Source organism: Haemorhous mexicanus, chromosome 3 (assembly GCF_027477595.1).
Source record: "Haemorhous mexicanus isolate bHaeMex1 chromosome 3, bHaeMex1.pri, whole genome shotgun sequence".
Classification (NCBI taxonomy): Eukaryota; Metazoa; Chordata; class Aves; order Passeriformes; family Fringillidae; genus Haemorhous; species Haemorhous mexicanus.
Window position 1 is genome coordinate 65528117 of NC_082343.1, and position 19990 is coordinate 65548106.

Below are 19990 nucleotides of genomic sequence, written 5' to 3' on the forward strand. Positions count from 1 at the left end.
CTAAAAAAGCCAAACTGATTAGCAGTGAGCTGATAAAACAAATTATGTCAACTAAAAATTCATTATTTTGTTTTGAAATTTATCACCTATTCAAACTATTTAGCAAAGGACACATGGCTTGTTTATGCATTACTTACATTTTGCTATCCTTTAACAAAATTTTTATCCAAGGAACAACATATATTCTCTTCCAAAAGATGGTGATTTAACAAACTTGAAAGCTTCTGTAGTTAATTCTAATGAGTTCTGCCTATTTCCAGTTGGACAGTAAACTCACAAGCTAAATGTTTTATTTTGTGAGCCATAAATGAAAGGAAAAACATACACTGGTTTCAGAGCACAATCAGCACAGAATCTTTAACTGGCCTACTAGCTGATAAAAAACAACATGAAACCCAAAAGTATTTATGTCTCATTCACCCAAAATTGATACTGAAATCAATAAAAACAGCTTCAGAGCTTAATATAATAAATAAATAAATAGAAATCTAACAAACAGGATGATTGAAAATAGTTAAGAAATTACAGCTAGGAACCAAACTGAGCAGCAGCATTATTGCTTGCTTGAACTGGTATAGGGGGAATCACACCATTTAATTGTAGAACTAAAATGTTACTTTACTAGACTTGTATAGAAGAAAAATTTATATTGATATGCAAAATTCTGTCCTTAGAGGCATTTATAATTCAAATCTTACCTGCTGAGTTCATAGCACGTAAAATGCTGCTTCACTATGATCTAACCAATATGACTGTATGTAGCATTAACATCTATGCCTAATATACATAATAAGCCATAAAACAAAATGCAAATAAATAGCGCCCTTGACAGCTAAATTATAGAGGTAGGGAGCATTGGAAATTTTGGAACATGCTTAATAGTGCATTTTGCAACTCTACTCATTGTTTATCCTGCCTTTCAGTGTCATTCAGAAAATGTATCTCTGTTGGTAATGTTCTCACAGCAACAGGCAAAACTTGAAGGAACTACCATGCCCAGTTTCTTGTGGAGCTTTGGGAGTTGAAAACAATAATGAAAACATCAAAAATTTTAAAAGGTAAGTACAGATGGGAAGAGAAAAACATCTCTGAAGTTCTGAAATGAAGATATGTGACAAGATTTACAAATGATTTTTAAGTAGGTTCTTGCTCAGATCGAGAAAAAAAAAGGCCACATTTGGAATATAACGGAAGAAAAGCATCTCCATCTTCTCTCAGAATTGGAAATGGGGATTTGCAAATGAATAGGGTAGTACCACACTTTGTGTGATTGTCAATGCACCTTTCTAGTAGCATCACCTCAGGGTGACAATGAAGCTCACAAAAAAGAATCAGCCACATTTCCTAGGAAAAAACCTCTTGAAAAAAATATGAGGGTGGACTCCAGGTACTGTCAGGTCATCCTGTGCAGAGATATAAGACAACTATGACTAAAGTCAGCTTCACTCAGATGACTAAGATTACATAAATCTTAATCAGTTGGCCAGAAGAACTTGGTTTCAGTACAGTAATGGTGAGCAGGGCTGCTCAGACTTCATTTAATTTAAAGCTAAAACTTCATTTTAGCTACACACAGTACAATGCGTTTTCAAATACACATGTAGAGATTAGCAACTGAATTAAGGTGAAGAGATAAAAGTACTGAAGGAGCTGGAATAGAAAGAAGAGCAGCAGCAGTGTTTTTGTTCTGTGAGGGTATTCCACTACAAGCCCAGAGCCAGGAGCCAGTTACAAAGGAGAGGCAGCACAACAGAGGAATGTGAGATTTGAGCAGTTAGTTTGGACTACAGGCAAGGTTTCCTGTTTTTTCTAATGTATATTTCACTGTGCTGTAAGATGTTAATTAAAATATATTCATCCCTCGGAAGAAGCACAACAAGGGATACCAGTAGCCATTGCAACAGCCACGGAGCCTGACAAAAGAGTGATCACAAAGCCAGGTTCAGGCATCAGCAAGTTTTCCCTTGCTGAAAGAATGTACCAGCTTTGTCTGGGATAGCTTGCTTCAGAGTAGCTGGTACGAAGCCTTGTTTTGGGTTGGTGCTGAAAACAGTGTTTATTACATAAAGATACTTTTGTTGTTGCTGAGCAGAGCTTGCAGCCTGTCAAGGCCTTTTCTGCCTCTCACCCCAGCCCACCAGCAGGGAGGCTGGGAATGCACAAGCTGGGAGGGGACACAGCCAGGACAGCCAGCTCCAGCTGACCCTGGCAACACTCCATACCATATGACATCATGCTCAGTATATAAAGTGGGGGAAGAGAGGAAGAGGGGCATCTCTGGAGTGATGGCATTTGTCTTCCCAAATAATTTTTAGGCATGATGGACCCTTGCTTTCCTGGGAATGGCTGAGCTTCCTGCCTGTCCATGGGAAGCAGTAAATGAATTAGTTTGCTTTGCTTGCATGTGCAGATTTTGTTTAATCTTTTAAACTGCCTTCATCACAATCTGTGAGTTTTCTCACTTTTACCCTTTCAATTCTCTTCCCCATCCCAGCAGAGGGGGGTGGTTGTATGGAGCATAGCTGACAGCTGGGACAGAGAGTTATTGTCCAAAGTCTGTTTTTTGCTTTTCTTAGGTTTTTTTTTTTCCTCGCAGAAGTATTCCGCATTGTTAGGTAGCTGTGATTCCAATCTTTATTTCAAGACTTTATAGACAGTTCACAGCATCCCAGTTTGCTGGATGTACTGGGTAAAACACAGGCTTGTAACTTGAGGAAAATGGATTCACATGATTATCTGTCACAGCCTTTCATCTGATAATGAGAAAATGTCTCAGACCTTTAATGTGTCAGCTCCCACGTTTTAAAGCAGCTTGGGGGAATACTTCCCTACTCCAGTAGTGTGACACAAGGCCAGAGACATTAAAAGCTCTGAGGTGGACAGACATCTCCATGAATGCCTGCTATAAACACATAAAAGATAAAGAGATAGAGCTATAACCTTTTAGACAAGCAAATGTCAGCATAATTGATATACAGCAAGTAGAAAAAAATGCTAAATAAACAATGTGAAAATCCACAGTAACAAATACAGGTGTAAGTCTGGAAAACACAAGGAAACCTGATTATGCTAGATAAAGAGAAATATTCAGCACTGAACTACAAAGGTCATCTCAGAGCAGTGGAAACATTACTTTATCCTTGCTTGGTTTTTAATTATGTCTAACTGGCCAGGGCTATTGGATGCTTAAGAGAATTCTAATGCTTTCCACTGCAGTTTAGGTAGAGGTAGCAAACCCCATGGATTTCATCTCTAATCTCTTCCTTTACATATCTGTTTAAGGACTTCATCAGCTAAGTCATTAATTCTTCATGCTCTTTATAGTATTTCAGCCACGTGCCAATTAGATATTATTTTAACATAAAGGGTTGCTAGATCTTCTAAAGAGAAAAAAAAAAACAATCACAAAATGAAGTACAAACCCCACTGCAGGAAAAAAACCCACTCATTATTAGAGTGACAAAACAGAGGATCTATTCTAAAGAAACAAAACTAAATGCAGAGGAACTTCATGTTTTCAGCTTTCCATAGTGAGCTCTCTGGTTTGAATGCAAATAAAATGCAACATTCATTATACATTGTTTTCTGTTCAACATGGAACTTTACTCCTCAGTGGCAAATCCCTGGAAAACCATCTTCCTTTGCTGTGGAATGGGAGAGGGAGAGCTGTTTGGAATGGCTACTTTTTAAATATGAATACAAATCATTGCAAGGGAATAAAAGCTCTGGGAAAGAATGAATGTAGCTGAATTCTACACCAGTCAAAACTGTCATGAGACTAATAAGTGTGGATTTAAATTAAAAGTATCAGTCACTGAACAGGTTCTGCATAAAATTTCCTGGGAACCAAAGATGCACTTAATTATATGATGCAAATTATAATCTTTCATCTTAAATTAATCAGCATTTTAATCACTTTAAAAAACAGTATTAGCTAAGTGTATTTAAAAGGACTTTTTTATAATTTAAAACTTAGAAAACACTCTGAAAATTAGTGAAAATCCATCTCAGTCTGAAGGAAAACAAAACCCCATGTAGAACTGTTCAAGTAAATTCTGTACTGGAGTCTTGTCCAGAGTGTCTTTAATAATATTTTCTGAAAATATATCCAATAATTTTCAGGAATCAGTGGCTCTAAGAATCAAATAGATTTCATGTTCAAAAAAGAGAGAAGAGCATATTGTGTTTTTAAAATAATTGCTTTTTAAAAAGCCTCTTGGACTCCGGCCATTTCTCTTTTGCTCTTCAGGACTGTTTTCTGACAGCAGGAAACTTCTGAGAAAGTAATGTCATACACAGATCTTAAAGGAATTGGAGACTAAGGAGCTCTTATGTGGGACCACTTCCTTTTTATGTCTTGACTAGTTCTCTGATCAGCAGGGGGTTTGTGATTTTTTTTTTCCCATTGTGCTTTCCTAGGGCTGGCAGATTAACTGTCTGAGTACTCTTTAATCTTCAAAGAATATTTTACACTTTTTAAAGAAGAGCCATCCTTTAAATAATTTCCTTTAGATTAATTATTTGTATCCTCAATGCCTCACACCTAAATAAGTCCAAGTGAAGAGAGCAGATGAAAGTAGTCAAACTTCACCCAGACAATTATAGGGGAAAAAAAAACCCTTTATCCTAAATAATAAGAAAAGTTTAAAATAAAGAGCCAAAAAATGACAGAAAAGGCAGAGAAATTTACTATAGACTATCTGCTTTCATCAGGTTCCATACAGTCAAGACAGATGCACTCTGTATAATATTATACTGGAAGTGATTCTTGAATGTATTTATTCAAGGCTTAGCCAAATGTGCAGGGCTTAAGAATTTGAAATCCACTGACATTTCTTGCAAGTTATCAAAATATATCTAAATGAAGAGGTCAAAAGCCCAAGGTCATCAAATCCTAGACCAACTTTCTGGACTGATTATCAGGGAAAAAACAACATCTTTTTTTTTTAAACATGTATTTAATACTCCACCAATAAGCTAACAGATAAGCATACAGAAGGAATTACTTTTTGAACACTGGAATAGTTAAGCTTTTGTTTGATCAAGTTCTGTAGTGTTAGCCATTAGACACGAAATTTGTATTAGGGCTATGACACTGACCAGCCAGCCATTCACAAACTTCTACTCCCTTCACATTCTCATCCCTACCCTAAAGCAGGCTAGACTCAGTTACAAAAGTAAACTGCTGAGCCTGTCCTTTTAAATATAAATTAAAGTACATTTGAATCCACAGCCTCCTAAAATCTAGTCTTTTAACACAACTGCAGCAAAGCACTCTATTAAACAGCATACCTCCCTGTGAATCAAATCCCTTTCAGCATATGTTGTTCAAAGTCCAAAGGGCAATCTTCTACTTACATCCCTACTGATTTTTCACAGCATCTCCCAGACGTGAGCCAAACCCTCCAATAAAATACCAGTCAGCCAAGTTTACAAAGGTCATTTGTATGGAGGTAGCATCACAAAAAGAATCATAAAAAGAATCCCAAACTCTACTCTTCCTTGGCATCCAAATTATCACTAATCTTTTATGAGAATTTTTAAGAGAAAAAAGTTGCAACAGCGTGCTCTTGTTCCCGGTATTTCTGAACATGGAAATATTTCAGAAAACACTGACAAGACTTGAGTAAAGACTACTGAAAAGGTGACCAGAATAAAAGATATTTTTTAAGAAGAAGAGCCTTGACAAACATTTTTATTGGGCAAACATATTAATGAGCAAGCATTCCTCAACCAAAATATTAAGTATAAATTCTGGAATGAAAAAAATGCTAACATATTGAATACCTAACACGGAAAATGCCAAGGAGAATTTATGCTGCTATTCATGGCATGGAAAGCATTTCAAGAAAATGCCCCTGTGCAGAAACTAGTACACCATAAAATACCAGTGCTTCATTAGCATCAGTTTATCTGGCATAACAAAAATTAGGCCGTGAATGAAACAAAGCTAATTCAGGGTTGAGGTGAATTCTCCAGCACTATAAGAGTCTTAATTCTTGCTATGGAGTTTTACCAGTGTCCCAAGCATGTTTCTGCAGGGTTTGCTAGTGCTCTTTTAAGTTTTCTAGTTTAAGTTTGTATTTTTTCTTTGTCCTCATCCTCTTGGTCACACATTTTGCCCTTCAAAGCTTTTATTTACTTCAATGCAATCCTATGCTGCATTATAGTTTTAGCAACTTTACATCTCCATTTACTTAATCAGACAGAATCTTTCACAGAAATGTTTATTATAGTTAACTGTCTCTATTATTAGATATACTAGTGTGCTGTTTCTCCCTTGCTTTTTCTCCTCTTTAATTTGGGAGTTTACAGGGATCCTAAAGCAATATTCTACTGAAAGTATTCAAAGAAAACATGTAAATTTGGTGCTTAGGGAGATGGTTCAGTGGTGGATTTGGCCATGTTAGGTTAATGGTTGAACTCAATAATAATACAGGTAATTTCCAATCTTAATGATTCTATCATTCATTGGTTTTTCATGAAGATGAGGATTAGCAAAAAATGTTGGTTTCTTGATATTTCCTGAGGCACAGTGACCACTAATATTTTAGTCACTGTTAGTTGATGAATAGATATAATTCTGTTTTTAAAAACTCGTCTGGTTTTCTTTCAACTGAAGAAAAACTATTTACATACCTAATTTTTAATCAACAGCCCCAAGAATAAAACAAGTAAGCATTGTGGAACTATTTTGTTAAAATTTCACCTGAGCATTTGTTCCATTTAGATGTAGGCAGAGCTTTCCATAATGGCCACTCTGGGGGTTGCTAGCACCTCCTCGATCTTGCACAGTTTGTATTTTCTGAATGTTTTTGATTTTTCTGATTGAAAAGGTAATGGTAGTGTGCTTATGATGCAGCCACTTGAAACTAATGGATGACAACCTTTACTTTTCCTTCCCAAGTGTAAGAACATCTTAATATACATGCAGTTCTCAAATGAAAAGCTGGTTTGTCCTCCCTGTTTAAGGCACACATGAAATTTAATTCCTGGAATTCTATGAAATCTGGGGAAATTACTATTCTGTCATTCTTATCTTTCATTGTTTATCCCTGAGATACCTCTCTTGTTTGGTTGGTTTTAACTTTTTCATTGGGTAGGTGTTTATTTTTGTAATTACTTAAGTTTTCACTGGCACAGATTTTCTTACTAACATGGAAATATAACTGTGGTCACACACATCCTGGTTGATCTGGCTTGTAAGCACTAAAATATAAATCACCTTGCATCACACTGTTTTCTACCTGAGTGAAACAAATAAATCCTGACAATTTTTATACTGAGAAGATCATGGACACTGAAAATGTTTCATACAAGTAACATTTCCAGTTTTAAGTGGATTGATTCCTGTCTTGTTCAGCTTGATTTCTAGCTCACATTCAGCAAAGATTTTAGCAAATAGAGTGACAGAATATCCTAAAATTTAATAATTTTGTGGCTGGAATTAGTGATAGTTCCAGGAAATTATTTTTTTCAAGCCAATTTGTGTCAGAAATGCAATTCTAAGGGGCTGGTCTTCTCTGAATTATAGTAGATATAATAGCTAACTTTTTTTTTATTCACATTAAAAATAGAATTATCAGAAATCTATGTGAGCAATATAAATAATTTATTCACTAAATACATTGAAATACAGAAATGAATACATAGGTATGAACACATAAGGGACAAAGACAAGACAGGGGTATTTAATGCATTCATTCCCTCTGTCTTCAACATGGAGGATGGGCCAAGAGGGTCTCAGTGCTGAGCTGGAGGACTATGACTGTGAGAATGATCAGCTTCCAGCTGATCCTGAACTTTTGTGGGATCTGCTGCTCCAGCTGGATCCCTACAAATCTGTGGGGCCTGATGAGATTAATCCAGATTCCTCAAAGAGCTAGCTGATGACACTGCAAAGCCTCTCTGAAAGATTTTTGAGTGGTCTTGGGAATCCAAAGATGTTGACTTCCAGCTGACTGGAAGCTAGCTAACATTGTCCCAGTTTTCAAAATGGCAAGAAGGAGGACCCTGGAAACTACATGTCTGTCAGTCTCACTTCAGTGTCTGGTAAAGTCATGGAAAATATTGTCCTGGGAGATATTGAAAAATGCTTGGAGGACAACACAGACATCAGTAACAGGCAGCATGGCTTCATGAAGGGAAAATCCTGCTTATCAAACCTGGATATAGGCTTCCTTCTACAACAGGGTAACCCACCTCATTGATCTAGAAATGCAAGGAAATGTATTCTTTTTGGACTTCAACAAAGCTTTTGATACTGTCTCCAACAGCAACCTTCTGGACAAAGCATCCAGTTCACAGCTAGATAACTGTGTTATGTGAAGGGTGAGCCACAACCTCATGAGCTGGGCACAAGGGATTATAGTGAATGGGGGGACGTCAGGCTGGTGTCCTGCCACTGGGGTTCCATAGGGCTCCATCCTCAGCTCTGCTCTTCAGCATCTTCATTTATGACTTAGATGAAGGACTCAATGGAATACTAAGTAAGTTTGGCAAGGACAGCAAACTGGGAGGAGCTGTCAACTCCCTCAAGAGCAGAGAAGTCCTGCAGAGAGACTTTGACAAATTAGGGAGATGAGCAATCACCAGCCATATGAAATTTAACAAGGGCAAGTGCCAAGTTCTGCACTTGGAATAGGCCAACCCTGGTTGTGTGCACAGACTGGGGAATGAGAGGCTGAAGAGCAGCCCCTGGAAAGGGACCTGGGGGTCCTGGTCAGTGGCAAGTTGAGCATGAGTCAGCAGTGCCCTGGGAGCCAGGAGAGCCAAGCGTGTCCCGGGAGGCATCAGGCACAGCATGGCCAGCCGGGCAAAAGGGAGGGGATTGTCCTGCCCTGCTCTGAGCTGGGGTGGCCTCACCTTGAACCCTGTGTGCCGTTTTGGGCACCACACTATAAAAGAGACATTGAGTTGTTAAAGAACATCCAAGGGAGTGATAGAAGGATGGGACAGGGTCTGGAGCCTCTTGTGAAGAGGAGCTGAGGTTACTTGGTTTGTTCAGCCTAGAAAAGAGGCACCTGAGGGGAGACCCCATTTTGGTTTTCAACATCCTCACAAGGGGATGTGGAGGCACTGATTTCTTCTCTCTGGTGACCTGTGACAGGACTTAGTGAAATGGCATAAAGCTGAGACAGGGGAAGTTCAGGCTGGATATCAGAAAAAGATTTTTCACCCACAGGGTGGTTGAGCACAGTAACAGGCTCCCCAGGGAAGTGGTCACAGCACCAGCCTATCTGAGTTCAGGAAGCATGTGGACAATGCTCTCAGGCACTTGGTGTGAATCTTGGGGTGTACTGTGCAGGGCCAGAAATAGAACTCAATGATCATGATGAGCTCATTCTGACTTAGCACATTCTATGGTTCAATGATTCTAAGAACACCAGAAAAAATATTCCCATTCATTTTTATATATGACAAACTACTGAATCAAGGAAGAAACTGAAGAATATTATTATGTGTGCTTGAACAAACTTGAACAACATCTTTTCCAATGGCACAGCTTGAAACAGAAGCAGAATCTTGATTCACAGCCTCCTGTGACAGCTATCAGACAGAGCTACTACTGAAATGTTCAAGGTCATTTACTTAATTGTACTTATTATTGGGCATTAGCTCAAAATGATTATGCAGAAAATTATTGCTTATGTTTCCATATTATCATTTGCTCTGAAAAGTTGTGTAGAGCAGAGAAGTAATATCTTTGTACCTCTTTCTATAAATAAATGTCTACATTTCAGTTGCAACACAGTAAGTACAATTAGCTGAAGCACTGAATTGTTTGTCTCAGAATGGAAAAGTACTTCCTAAGAAAACCTTTTACAGAGAGCAGATTCAGGTAGGAGTCTGACTTCATAGACTTCAAAATTTTGTGTCTTGCAGGCTGACAAGAATGCACAATGACCATTCTATTTAATTTCATCATCCTTTTTGTTTAATGGTTTTACACATAGTTTTTTTTTCCCTAAGTGTTATAAAGAAAGCAGAAGTAAAAGAAGAGGATAAACTTGTTTACTGCGCAGATGAATGAGCAGTAGAACAAGTTGCTCTGAGAGGTTGCAGAGTCTTCCTTAGTGGAGGTATTAAAAAATCATCTGGATGCAATCCTGTCCCATGAGATCTAGGATGACCCTGCTTGAGCAGGGAAGTTGGACCAGATGATCCACTGTGGTCCCTTCTAACCTTACCCATTATGGGATTCTGTGAAAATATATTTTTTACCAATTTCTGCGCTGAGCTTGAGTACACACACTTTCTTATTATAAATAAAACCATTATCTGGAAGATAAATCTAATTATGTTAATAAGGTGTATTAATGCCAGAACTCACTTATTAAAAATGTTAAGCATAAGAATTCTTTTATTATAAATAACTGTTTTATCTGAAAATTGGTTCTCTTAACAAGATGTAGCAAAACAGTCTTCTGAAATGTTTTCTCACCAAAAATCCTGGCCAAATCATTCACCATATGGAGACTGCCTTACTGTCTTTAAAATTCAGAAAGGTAGCTCAGAGGCTTTACAATTTCCCATGGCATGATTACAGTCATTGGATAGTATCCTGGTACGTACATATGGGAGATGAACTGCTGCACATTTTCATGTGCAACTTTAAGCATTTTTTTAAGAGAGGAAGATAATAAATTTCAATTTAAAACAGAGATATCCCAAACCTGAATTGGTAGGGTCAGGGCTACTTGTCATATACGGCATTAAGTAGACCCCACTAGGTGTGTTGAGCAATTGATCATTCCTAGTCTTTAAAAAGACATAGATTAACTCAACAGTACTCTCTGGGGCCTAATGGTTTGGCAGATGGACGACACTGCAAAAAGCACAGATATAAGTAATTCCCTCTTTCTCTTTCTCTCTTTTTTTTTTTTTTTTTCACATGTATATCAGCAATTACATGTTAAGTAATGTACTAATAATCTATCCTTTTCTCACAGACTTAATGTGACCAGGTACAAGCTTGGAAGGGACCTTTAAAAATCCTTTAGTCCCCAGCCATTTGCATGCATATTTTTCTCTAGGTTGGGTTTTTTCAAAGTCCTATCCAACATGGCCTTGAACACTTAAAGGATGGGGTACACACAAATTCTCTGGCTGATCTGTTTCAGTGTCTTGCAATCCTCATTGTAAACATTTTCTTCCTTATGTTCAATCTAACACTGCCTTCTTTCAGTACAGACCTATTGTTCCTTCTTCTGTCACTACCAGCCCTGGCGAAAAAAGCTTCTCTGTCTTTCTTATAAGGCTCCATTATATATTGAAAGGCTAAAATAAGGTTTGCCCAGAGCTTTCCCTTCTCCAGGCTGAACAATTCCAACTCTCTCAGCCTGCCTCCTGAGGACAGATGTTCTACCCCATTGACTGTTTTCATGGTCCTCCTCGGACTTGCTCTAACAGGTCCATGTCTTTCTTTTACTGTGGGCCACAGAGCTCCTCTGTTGATCCAACTAAATAAAGGATGAAATTGTTATCACTATGTTCTTATTCAAACAGTCTGTGGTAACTGCCACGTTCAGGTGTGCTTTATAAACTCTGAACAAGACAGTTTGATCTTAGATTGGTTCTATCCAAATCAATGAGATGATGCAGAGAGGCAAACTCACAAAGCCAGATGGGCTCCACAGTTGGGGTGAGCTCTAGGAAAGATGTGTGTGAAAATTAGTTGGAACAGTGTTGCACCAACCATATCATTCAGAAACTCATGTGAATTAACTCAATTTATAAAGCTGGTGTTCTTCCCCATTCACAGTGCACTTATCATAGTAGCAGGCTATTTCAATATAAATTTTGTTTAGCTCAGTAATCCAGTTTATGCTCATGCTTCGTTTTATGCCACAGAATAGTCTTGGGATGGAACATTTAACCCTTTTTCTTTAACAGATGCTGGAATTTTGCATTTTCATTTTCAAGTCTCTTGTACTGGTCAAAGTACCAGAAATGAAAGGAAACTCCAGTTCTAATGACTCCCAGTGTTGTATCTTGAAGGAAAACTAAATATTTAAGGCTTTCAACATACTTTTCAATGTTGACAGAAAATTTTTTGGAATATATGAAAATGTTTGCATGCATATGTGAATACACATGTTGCATCACACATGTGAATACAAATTTTCTGCATGCAGGAGATCACAGAGAAAGAAACACAGACAGTAATGCAATGTGGATGGTAGCACAGGGGTAAAAGCAAAATCTTTTTATATTCTGAGCGACTGCTGGTATATGAGGGAGCAATTAACAGAGGGACTTTGCAGAAGATGGTACACATTCGGTGGAGTTAACACAGACAAGGGGTAAAGGCTTTAAACTGAAAGAGTAAACTGAGAATAGGTTTAGATTAGATATTAAGAAACCTTCACTATGAGGCTGGTGAGACACTAGAACATGTTGTCCAGAGAAATTGTGGATTCCCCATTTCTTGAAAGGGCTCAAGAGCATGTTGGAGTGGAGTTTAAAGCAATCTGGCTTACTGAAAGGTGCTCCTGCCAGTCTGGAACCAGGTGATCTTTAAGCTTGTTTCCAATGCAAACCATTCTATCATTCTAAGATTCCCTTGTTTTAACCTGACCTGAAAATATGATTGTGTATGGGCAAAGTTTTCAACTCCTATCTCTCAAATGTATACAAGCTTTACATGAATTAATAGTCAGTTTTGACTGTAATATTGTTTTGAAAATTTAACAAAAGGTATTCAGAGTTGTTTTTATTCTTTCTTTGTAGAAGTACAAATGGCAAAACCCCCACAAACCCAGAGTATGAAAAGAGGATTTAATTAATACTGCATTGTGCCAGAGAGCACAGACATACTAAGTCTAAGGCATAGCTGAATAAGGAAAGAATGGATTAAAAATATTAATTGAGGTTCAAATCCTTATTTTCATACTGGAACCCTCAGTCCATTATTTCTTACCATGACATCATACCTCACTTTCAGGTAGGATTATAAATTCTAGTAGGCATGTACATAACAGATAAGCACTCTAGCAACAGAAGTTAATAACAATAATGAGTAACCATAATGAATCATGCCTCTGTTGGGGAGGTCCAACGTATCTAGGAAAGTTACAGCTAACATTTAGACTAGCTATAAATTCCCCTAACACTGAAGACGTTGTAATTCCTTAAGCTGACTCCACTTGAAAGTTCATATTGTCATGCACTTAATGACCATATTGACTTTTAAATTTCAGAGACTGTTACCAGTTGATTATTGCATGTGTCCCAAAAGCAAAGTAAGTAAATGTCAAAATGTTACAGAAGAAAATTAAACTGAGATAAGGTTTCTATTTGCTTTAAGAATGATGCAGGTTGGAGTGTTTTTCTGTTTGTTTTTTTTCACATGCACATCAAAGTAAGTAAATGAAATGAAATACTCACTCCTGTTATGTAACGAGGTCTATACTGGATGGTTCCAAATAAGCCAAGTATGACTATAATAATGTGTATAAAATTTGCGAGGATGGGTGCCCACTGATAACCAAGGAAGTCAAATATCTGCCTCTCGAGCACAGAAACCTATGATTAAAAAGCAAAAGCATAAATAGATTAGAACAAACCAGAAATCATATATAAAGGTATTTCCCCTTCCCATATCCAAGACAATTGCTCTGAGTTAAAAAAATACTTGTCAGCAGTAAAATAAGATGAGTTTGAAATGCTTCAACTTCTTGTTTTAATGAAAGCTTCACTTCCCACTGGTTACTGAGTTATATTCTACCAAGATACAAAACTGTTCACCTAGAGTGGTATGTTTGCAGGAGGAGAAACATAAATCACTCTATGTACAACAGCAAATGTTTTAGGGTATCAGTGCTTTTATCAGTGCTTTTTATTACAATGTTTTAGGGTGTCAGTGCTGAAAACGTGATAGGTTTATGACATCTTGTCAGCTACATTGTTTCCATTTACAACACAATCTTTTAGCCTGTTCCTTCTCTTCCACAATTTCACTTCATTTTGATTTTTATCTCTTCTCTCTACCCCAGCTATTCTTTCACTGGATTTTTACCTGTAACCAAATACATGCAACTTTTTGACCTGGTTCTACTGATAATGACTCTAGTTTACTTTCTTCCATCGTCAGAAACATCAGCTGAAGTATAAATTTCCCCAAGACTCTAGATAAATAATATTAAAAATCAATTGAGAAACAATCCCAGGCTGATGCTTACTGTTTATAAGCACTACCATTCCAAACAGACAGATCAGATATTAGAAAAAATGGCTTCCTAACAGTACCAGTAGAAATAATTTCACAATTCCAATAGCAGGTGTCCCTTAAATGATGTTCAAACATTATGTAAAAATACAGTACTGTAGCCCAACCCAAAGGTAGTATGACATGTTTTGACAAAAATAATATTTATATTAATATTAGAAGGCAATGTAACAGTGAAGTGAATTTAGACAGAGAGATCAGGGAGTTTCTTTGACTGCCTTCCAACAATTTCACTAACTGGAATGGTGAATTGATGAACTTCATGAAAATGTGAATGATGAAAATGAAAAATTAAATTATCATTAATAATTAAAATAACAGCGATGTAGACACCACAAATATAAAAAAAAAGAGAAGGAGAAAAAGAGAAAGAAAGAAAGAAAGAAAGAAAGAAAGAAAGAAAGAAAGAAAGAAAGAAAGAAAGAAAGAAAGAAAGAAAGAAAGAAAAAGAAAGAAAGAAAGAGAGAGAAAGAGAGAGAAAGAGAAAAGAGCAGGTGGTTGTTTCTTGATTAAGTTTCATTAAATAGCAGGTGACTATTTACTGAGTTTATGTTATGCTGTGTATGAACTGAATTAGGTTTATGTGCCAACGACTGTTCATTTAAATAATAACACCTTTTGAGATCAAGTACTGAGTAATTAACTACTGCTTTTGTATGGTACAGCTATGGGAGAATTCTTCAATTTTCATGCCACAGTCCACTATAACATGAACACTTCCTTTTTGAAATTAAATAAGAAAACTTTTCATTAAAAGACAGCCTACATTCGCATCAGCATTGCAAATGTGAAAAAGCTGTTAAATATATGCTATGTACTGACACTTGTTGAACTTTGAGATGGAGACTGCCAAAATAATCCTGGGGAAGTTTGCCAGCCATGTAATTTCAAATTTGAGTGTTCAGGTTTCATGTTAAACACCAAATTTCTCTTTTCAACAAAGACGCCTTTCACGCAATGCATCCTTCCTATAACCAGTGTTGGTATTTTGACTACCATTTTATTTTACATATTTATTGAAAGAAATTATGTTCCTACATTATCCAAAATCTTTCTGAACTATTTGTGCTATTCTACAACTCTCCCTAGCAGAGGAAAACCACAGAAGAGTTCCCAGAATCCCAAGACATGTCTAATGGTGACAATGGGATGAAGAAACAAAAGGAAGATCAAGCTCTAGTAGGAACTTCATGAAAACTCAGATTGTCTGTGCTTCTAAGTTTATCATTAAGAAATATTTCCTTGACTACAGACACAGTAATTTATATTAAAAAAGGCCAACCTGTGGCATGAAGCAGTATTACATAGGTCAGTGTGAAGTCTATCAGGTGTATCAGCAAAAGACCTGTTACACCTAAGTGCTGTTAAACAAGTAACAAAGGGAAAATCTTCCCTCTGAGCACAGAGCTCTTATTAATCAGATAAACAAAGGGAAAATGAGAAGAGCAAAGCAGTAGCAAAAAGAATATAGACTGTACACTAGACTGCTTCTAGTATAGTACCAGTAGAGATTCAGCAAGCAAAAAACAACACATGGGAAGATGCAAATCATTCAAACAGCAGGAGATCATCCAGTTAAGTATGCCAATTATAGAGGGAAATTGCAGCATGCTAGTTAATTGTATAAAAAGTAGAAAACCTTATATTCCTGACACGACTTCTAGTCAAAAACGAAACTGTGCTACTCTGCATAAACATGTTTTGTTTTGCTTGTCTTGGTGAAAGATGCAGCTCCACCAAAACTTCCTTGTGGGACTGCATAGGATAAATGGTTATTCTGTGAGAATTTTTCCTTTTCAAACACCAGTGTACTTTTTTTTTTTCCCGTTACTAGCAATTTCTTCAGTACCAAGCAACCACTCAGATTTTGTGGTCATGTTGAACTTGGGGTGAGTAAATACTAGACAGCAGGGCACACAAGGGAGGGGTTAAATACAGAAGAAAAGGACAAGTCTGCACTGCTTCTGTCCACGTATATCTACTTCTCATTTGCCACAGGCAGAGTTGCTATTAGATTTTCTCACGTCACTTAAAGGAATCAGCTGTGTGCAGGAGCTGCTGGATATATGAAATGGCAGCACTCTGGTCAGGTATGCACAGATGAAATGCCGTGGAAATGCAACTCTTCCTTAGAAGATCCCACTAACATGGCAAGGTGCATTGTGGATTTATGAAATGGGAATTCCAGGACAGAAGTAGATCTTTATACTCACTTCCTGAAGAGATGAAGGTGAAGAGAAACTAAAACTTATCCACAAACAAACATAAATATAATACAGACTTTCTACATGAGTTACTTTTAAAAAAAATCTCACTGTCTGTGTTTCTAAAAGGAGAAAAGTGGAAAGTAGGACAAAGTAGTAACAAAGACTATTAAAAATAGTATTATGCAGCTTCCTCTTCTTCCACAGATGTCAGAATCATAAGGGATTTCCTTACATAGCAAGAGAAAATATAGATCTTATTTTGAAAGCATTTTATCCATTTACTTCAAAATTTTTGGTTAAACAACTGCACTTCTTCAAATCATACCTGCTATCATCAAATGTTCAGTGATGCTTCGAGGATATTACAGAGAGAAAGGAAAGAACTAACAAAGAAATATTAATCTTTAAAGTCAAGGAATTTTCTTTCTTCCTCCTCAGGGGCTGGCATTGGCACTTTCTACATTTTTGTTTTGACGTGGGCAGTGCGGCTTTGCGCACCTTCAGTGAGTTTGCTGATGACAACAAGCTGTATGGTGCAAGTGGCACACTGGAGGGAATGGATGTCATCCAGAGGGACCTTGACAGGCTTCAGAGAGCCATTTGTGTGAACCTCGTAAAGTACAGCAAGGCCAAGTGCAAGGTCGTCCACCTGGATTAGGGCAATTCCAAGCCCAAATACAAGCTGTGCAGAGAACGGATTGAGAGCAGCCCTGGGTAGACAGACTTGGGGCTGTTTGTGGACAAGAAGCAAAACACCAGCTGGCAAAGTGCACTTGCAGCCCAGAAAGCCAACGCTCTCTCAAGCTGAATCAAAAACCAGTATGGCCTGCAGGGCGAGGGAAGGGATCTTGTCCTTCTATTCTGCTCTGGTGAGACTCCAGCTGGAGTGCTGCATCCAGCTCTGGGGTCCTCAATACAAGAAAGATCTTGACTGGTTGGAACAAGTCCACTAAGGCCACTAAGCTGGTCACAGGGCTGGAGCACGTCTCCTATGAAGACAGTCTGAGAGAGTTGGGACTCTTCAGCCTGGAGAAGGGAAGGCTTCCGGGAGGCCTTACAGTAGCCTCCCAGAAGCAAAGAGGGGCTTACAAGAAACCTGGAGAGGGATTTTTTAACAAGGGTATGTAATGGCATGACAAGTGGAAATGGCTTTAAGCTGAAAGAGGGTAGATTTAGATTAGATATTAGGAACTCTAAGAAAGTCTTTCTTGTGAGTGTGGAAAGGTATTGGAACAGGTTGCCCAGAGCAATTGTGGACTCCTCAGTCTCTGGAGGTATTCAAGACCAGGTTGGATGGGGCTTTGAGAAACATGTCTAGTGGAAGGTGTCCCTGCCCACAATAAGGGTTTTGGAACTAGATATTCTTTAAGGTCCTTTCCAACCTAAACCATCCTGTGATTCTATGATTCTGGGAAAGAGTTTAAATTTAGAAAAGCAAAAAGGAAAAATGGATGCTTTGGATGAAAAAGTATAATATTGTTGGAAAAGAAAAATATGCTTTAATTCAATTCCACTCTAATAATGCAGTGAACTCAGAATGTAGGGTTATGGACAGTCAGTTTCTAATGTCAGAAAATAATCACTCACCAAATTGTCTTCTTAGGCAGATTATTTGATGTATTCACTGATAAAATTACAGAAGACTTTATTTAAAGGGAGCTATTTTACTAATGCATTATTTTTTCCAGACCCCGGCAAGCAGTTGTAAAAATAAATAGAAAATAAAATGAACCCATATAAATTGGCATAGCTCAAAAACATTTCTAGATTCTTGTCAGAGGCTGGTTGTTGTTAATAGATTAAGAGTGTTTCAGACCTTGAGGGATCTATGAATTGAATTTCCAGAGGAAAATGAAAAACATTTGGAAATGATTCCTGAAGGATATGATTGGACTAGAATTTCAGACAGGAACCACAAAGAAGAAACCAGTCAAAAGATGATTTATAACACAAACTCCAAAATGGAAAATGACTGAGTGCCTTTGCTCAGAAAGCTCCTTGAGAAGAAACTCAACCACGACTACTTTACAATGATACAGAATCTAAACTTTGCACTGATATAAATTAAAGTTCACCTAGACAGAGACACACAAGAGGATATGTACAGCCTCTGCCAGCCAAGGTCCTTGGACAGCAAACACAGCACACAGGCACTCAGCACGCCAGGGCTGGGGCAGGGTCACACAACTGGCTGAATGGTGGTGACAGGCTCTCAGCAAACTCCAAAGGAAGAAGAGTATTAGCTTAAATTACAGTGCAGGAGAATTAAACAACCATGGTTTATAATCATTGAATGGGTCACACTATGAATGAGCTAAGGAAATTAAGCTCTAATCACTAACTCATTAAGTCCCCTCAGCAAAACTGTGTTTTATCAGATGACCACACCATATATAAATCCCCTTCTGTTTTTATGTTAGCTTTTAAGTTTTTTAAAAACTTTCAGTTCTTGCTCTATAGCATAGAAAATTAAAAAGAGTCAAAGAAATACAAGTATTTTTGGCCCTTTACCTTATGAACAATTTCTTCTGCTAAAGCCTGCCTGCATGAGTATAATATCCCCAGCTAACACTCCTCCAGCACTTCCATCATTTTGAGGCAGAATGCATTTATTTGTGCAATTCCTTAGAGAGGTTAATTTAATTTTTCATCAAAATTTCAGATGGTATACTGAGATAGAGGGCCCAGTTACTCAGAAAATTCTCCACAGTCACCCAGCAGAAAAACAGATTAATATTTTGAAAGTCAAATCTATGTGAAATACACATACACATCTGCAAGCATGCATGCGCACGTGAGTAAATTCCTTTACTGTGAGACAGCAGGGTAGATAAAAGCAATTTTTTTTTTTTTTGGTAAGAAGAAAGACAAAAAAGGCAACACTGAAATACTGAAATCAAATACTGTTAAGAGCGGTGGACACAATGGAGTTCTTGGTGCATCTCATATAAACCATAAAGACCACAGCAAGAACAGGTAATTCAAGTTAAAATCAAGAAGGAATTAGTTTCCACTTGTCCATTCGTTCCTCAGAGGAATCACATATATAATACTAAGTCACCATCCTTAATCCGTTTGATGTTGCTGAGAAAAGGAATAGGCCTCCACCACTCTTGATAAGAAGCTAATCATAGTTTTTAAAAATCCTGTGTAGGACCACATTCCTCCATCATATTGTGTATAAGTGGATTTCTGCTGTGACCTACTAAGGACAACAAACCTCTCCTCAGGTACAGAGTGCATTCTTAGTCTCAGCTGCTGCCTTCCCTAACTGAGCACAGAGATAATAAAATAATGGCAAGTCCAAGTTTTTTACAGTAGGTTTGCTGTTATGGAGTAGTGAGAAGCATATCTGCACAGCATTGTAGAGATAATTGTGCCTCAAAAGGCTATAGTTTTTCCTGTACAAGACCAAGTTCACTTCTACTATTTAAAACAACAACAAAAATCCCGAATTTGTGGGTCATAATACATTTCAATACTCTTGAAACCAGCAGAGCATTTCAGTTAATTTCTTTGTTCCTAAGTTTTGTATTCAATTGCACACTCCATC

The 19990-nt window shown here is 37.5% G+C and overlaps 1 protein-coding gene across 1 annotated transcript in view; it reads right to left on the minus strand.

The window, feature by feature from the left end:
* NKAIN2 (sodium/potassium transporting ATPase interacting 2) overlaps window positions 1-19990 on the minus strand; it is a 516822-nt gene that overhangs the window by 268082 nt on the left and 228750 nt on the right. Inside the window, exon 2 of the mRNA XM_059842179.1 lies at window positions 13390-13527. Within this exon, the coding sequence (XP_059698162.1) occupies window positions 13390-13527 (138 nt within the window). The remainder of the gene's footprint in view (window positions 1-13389; window positions 13528-19990) is intronic.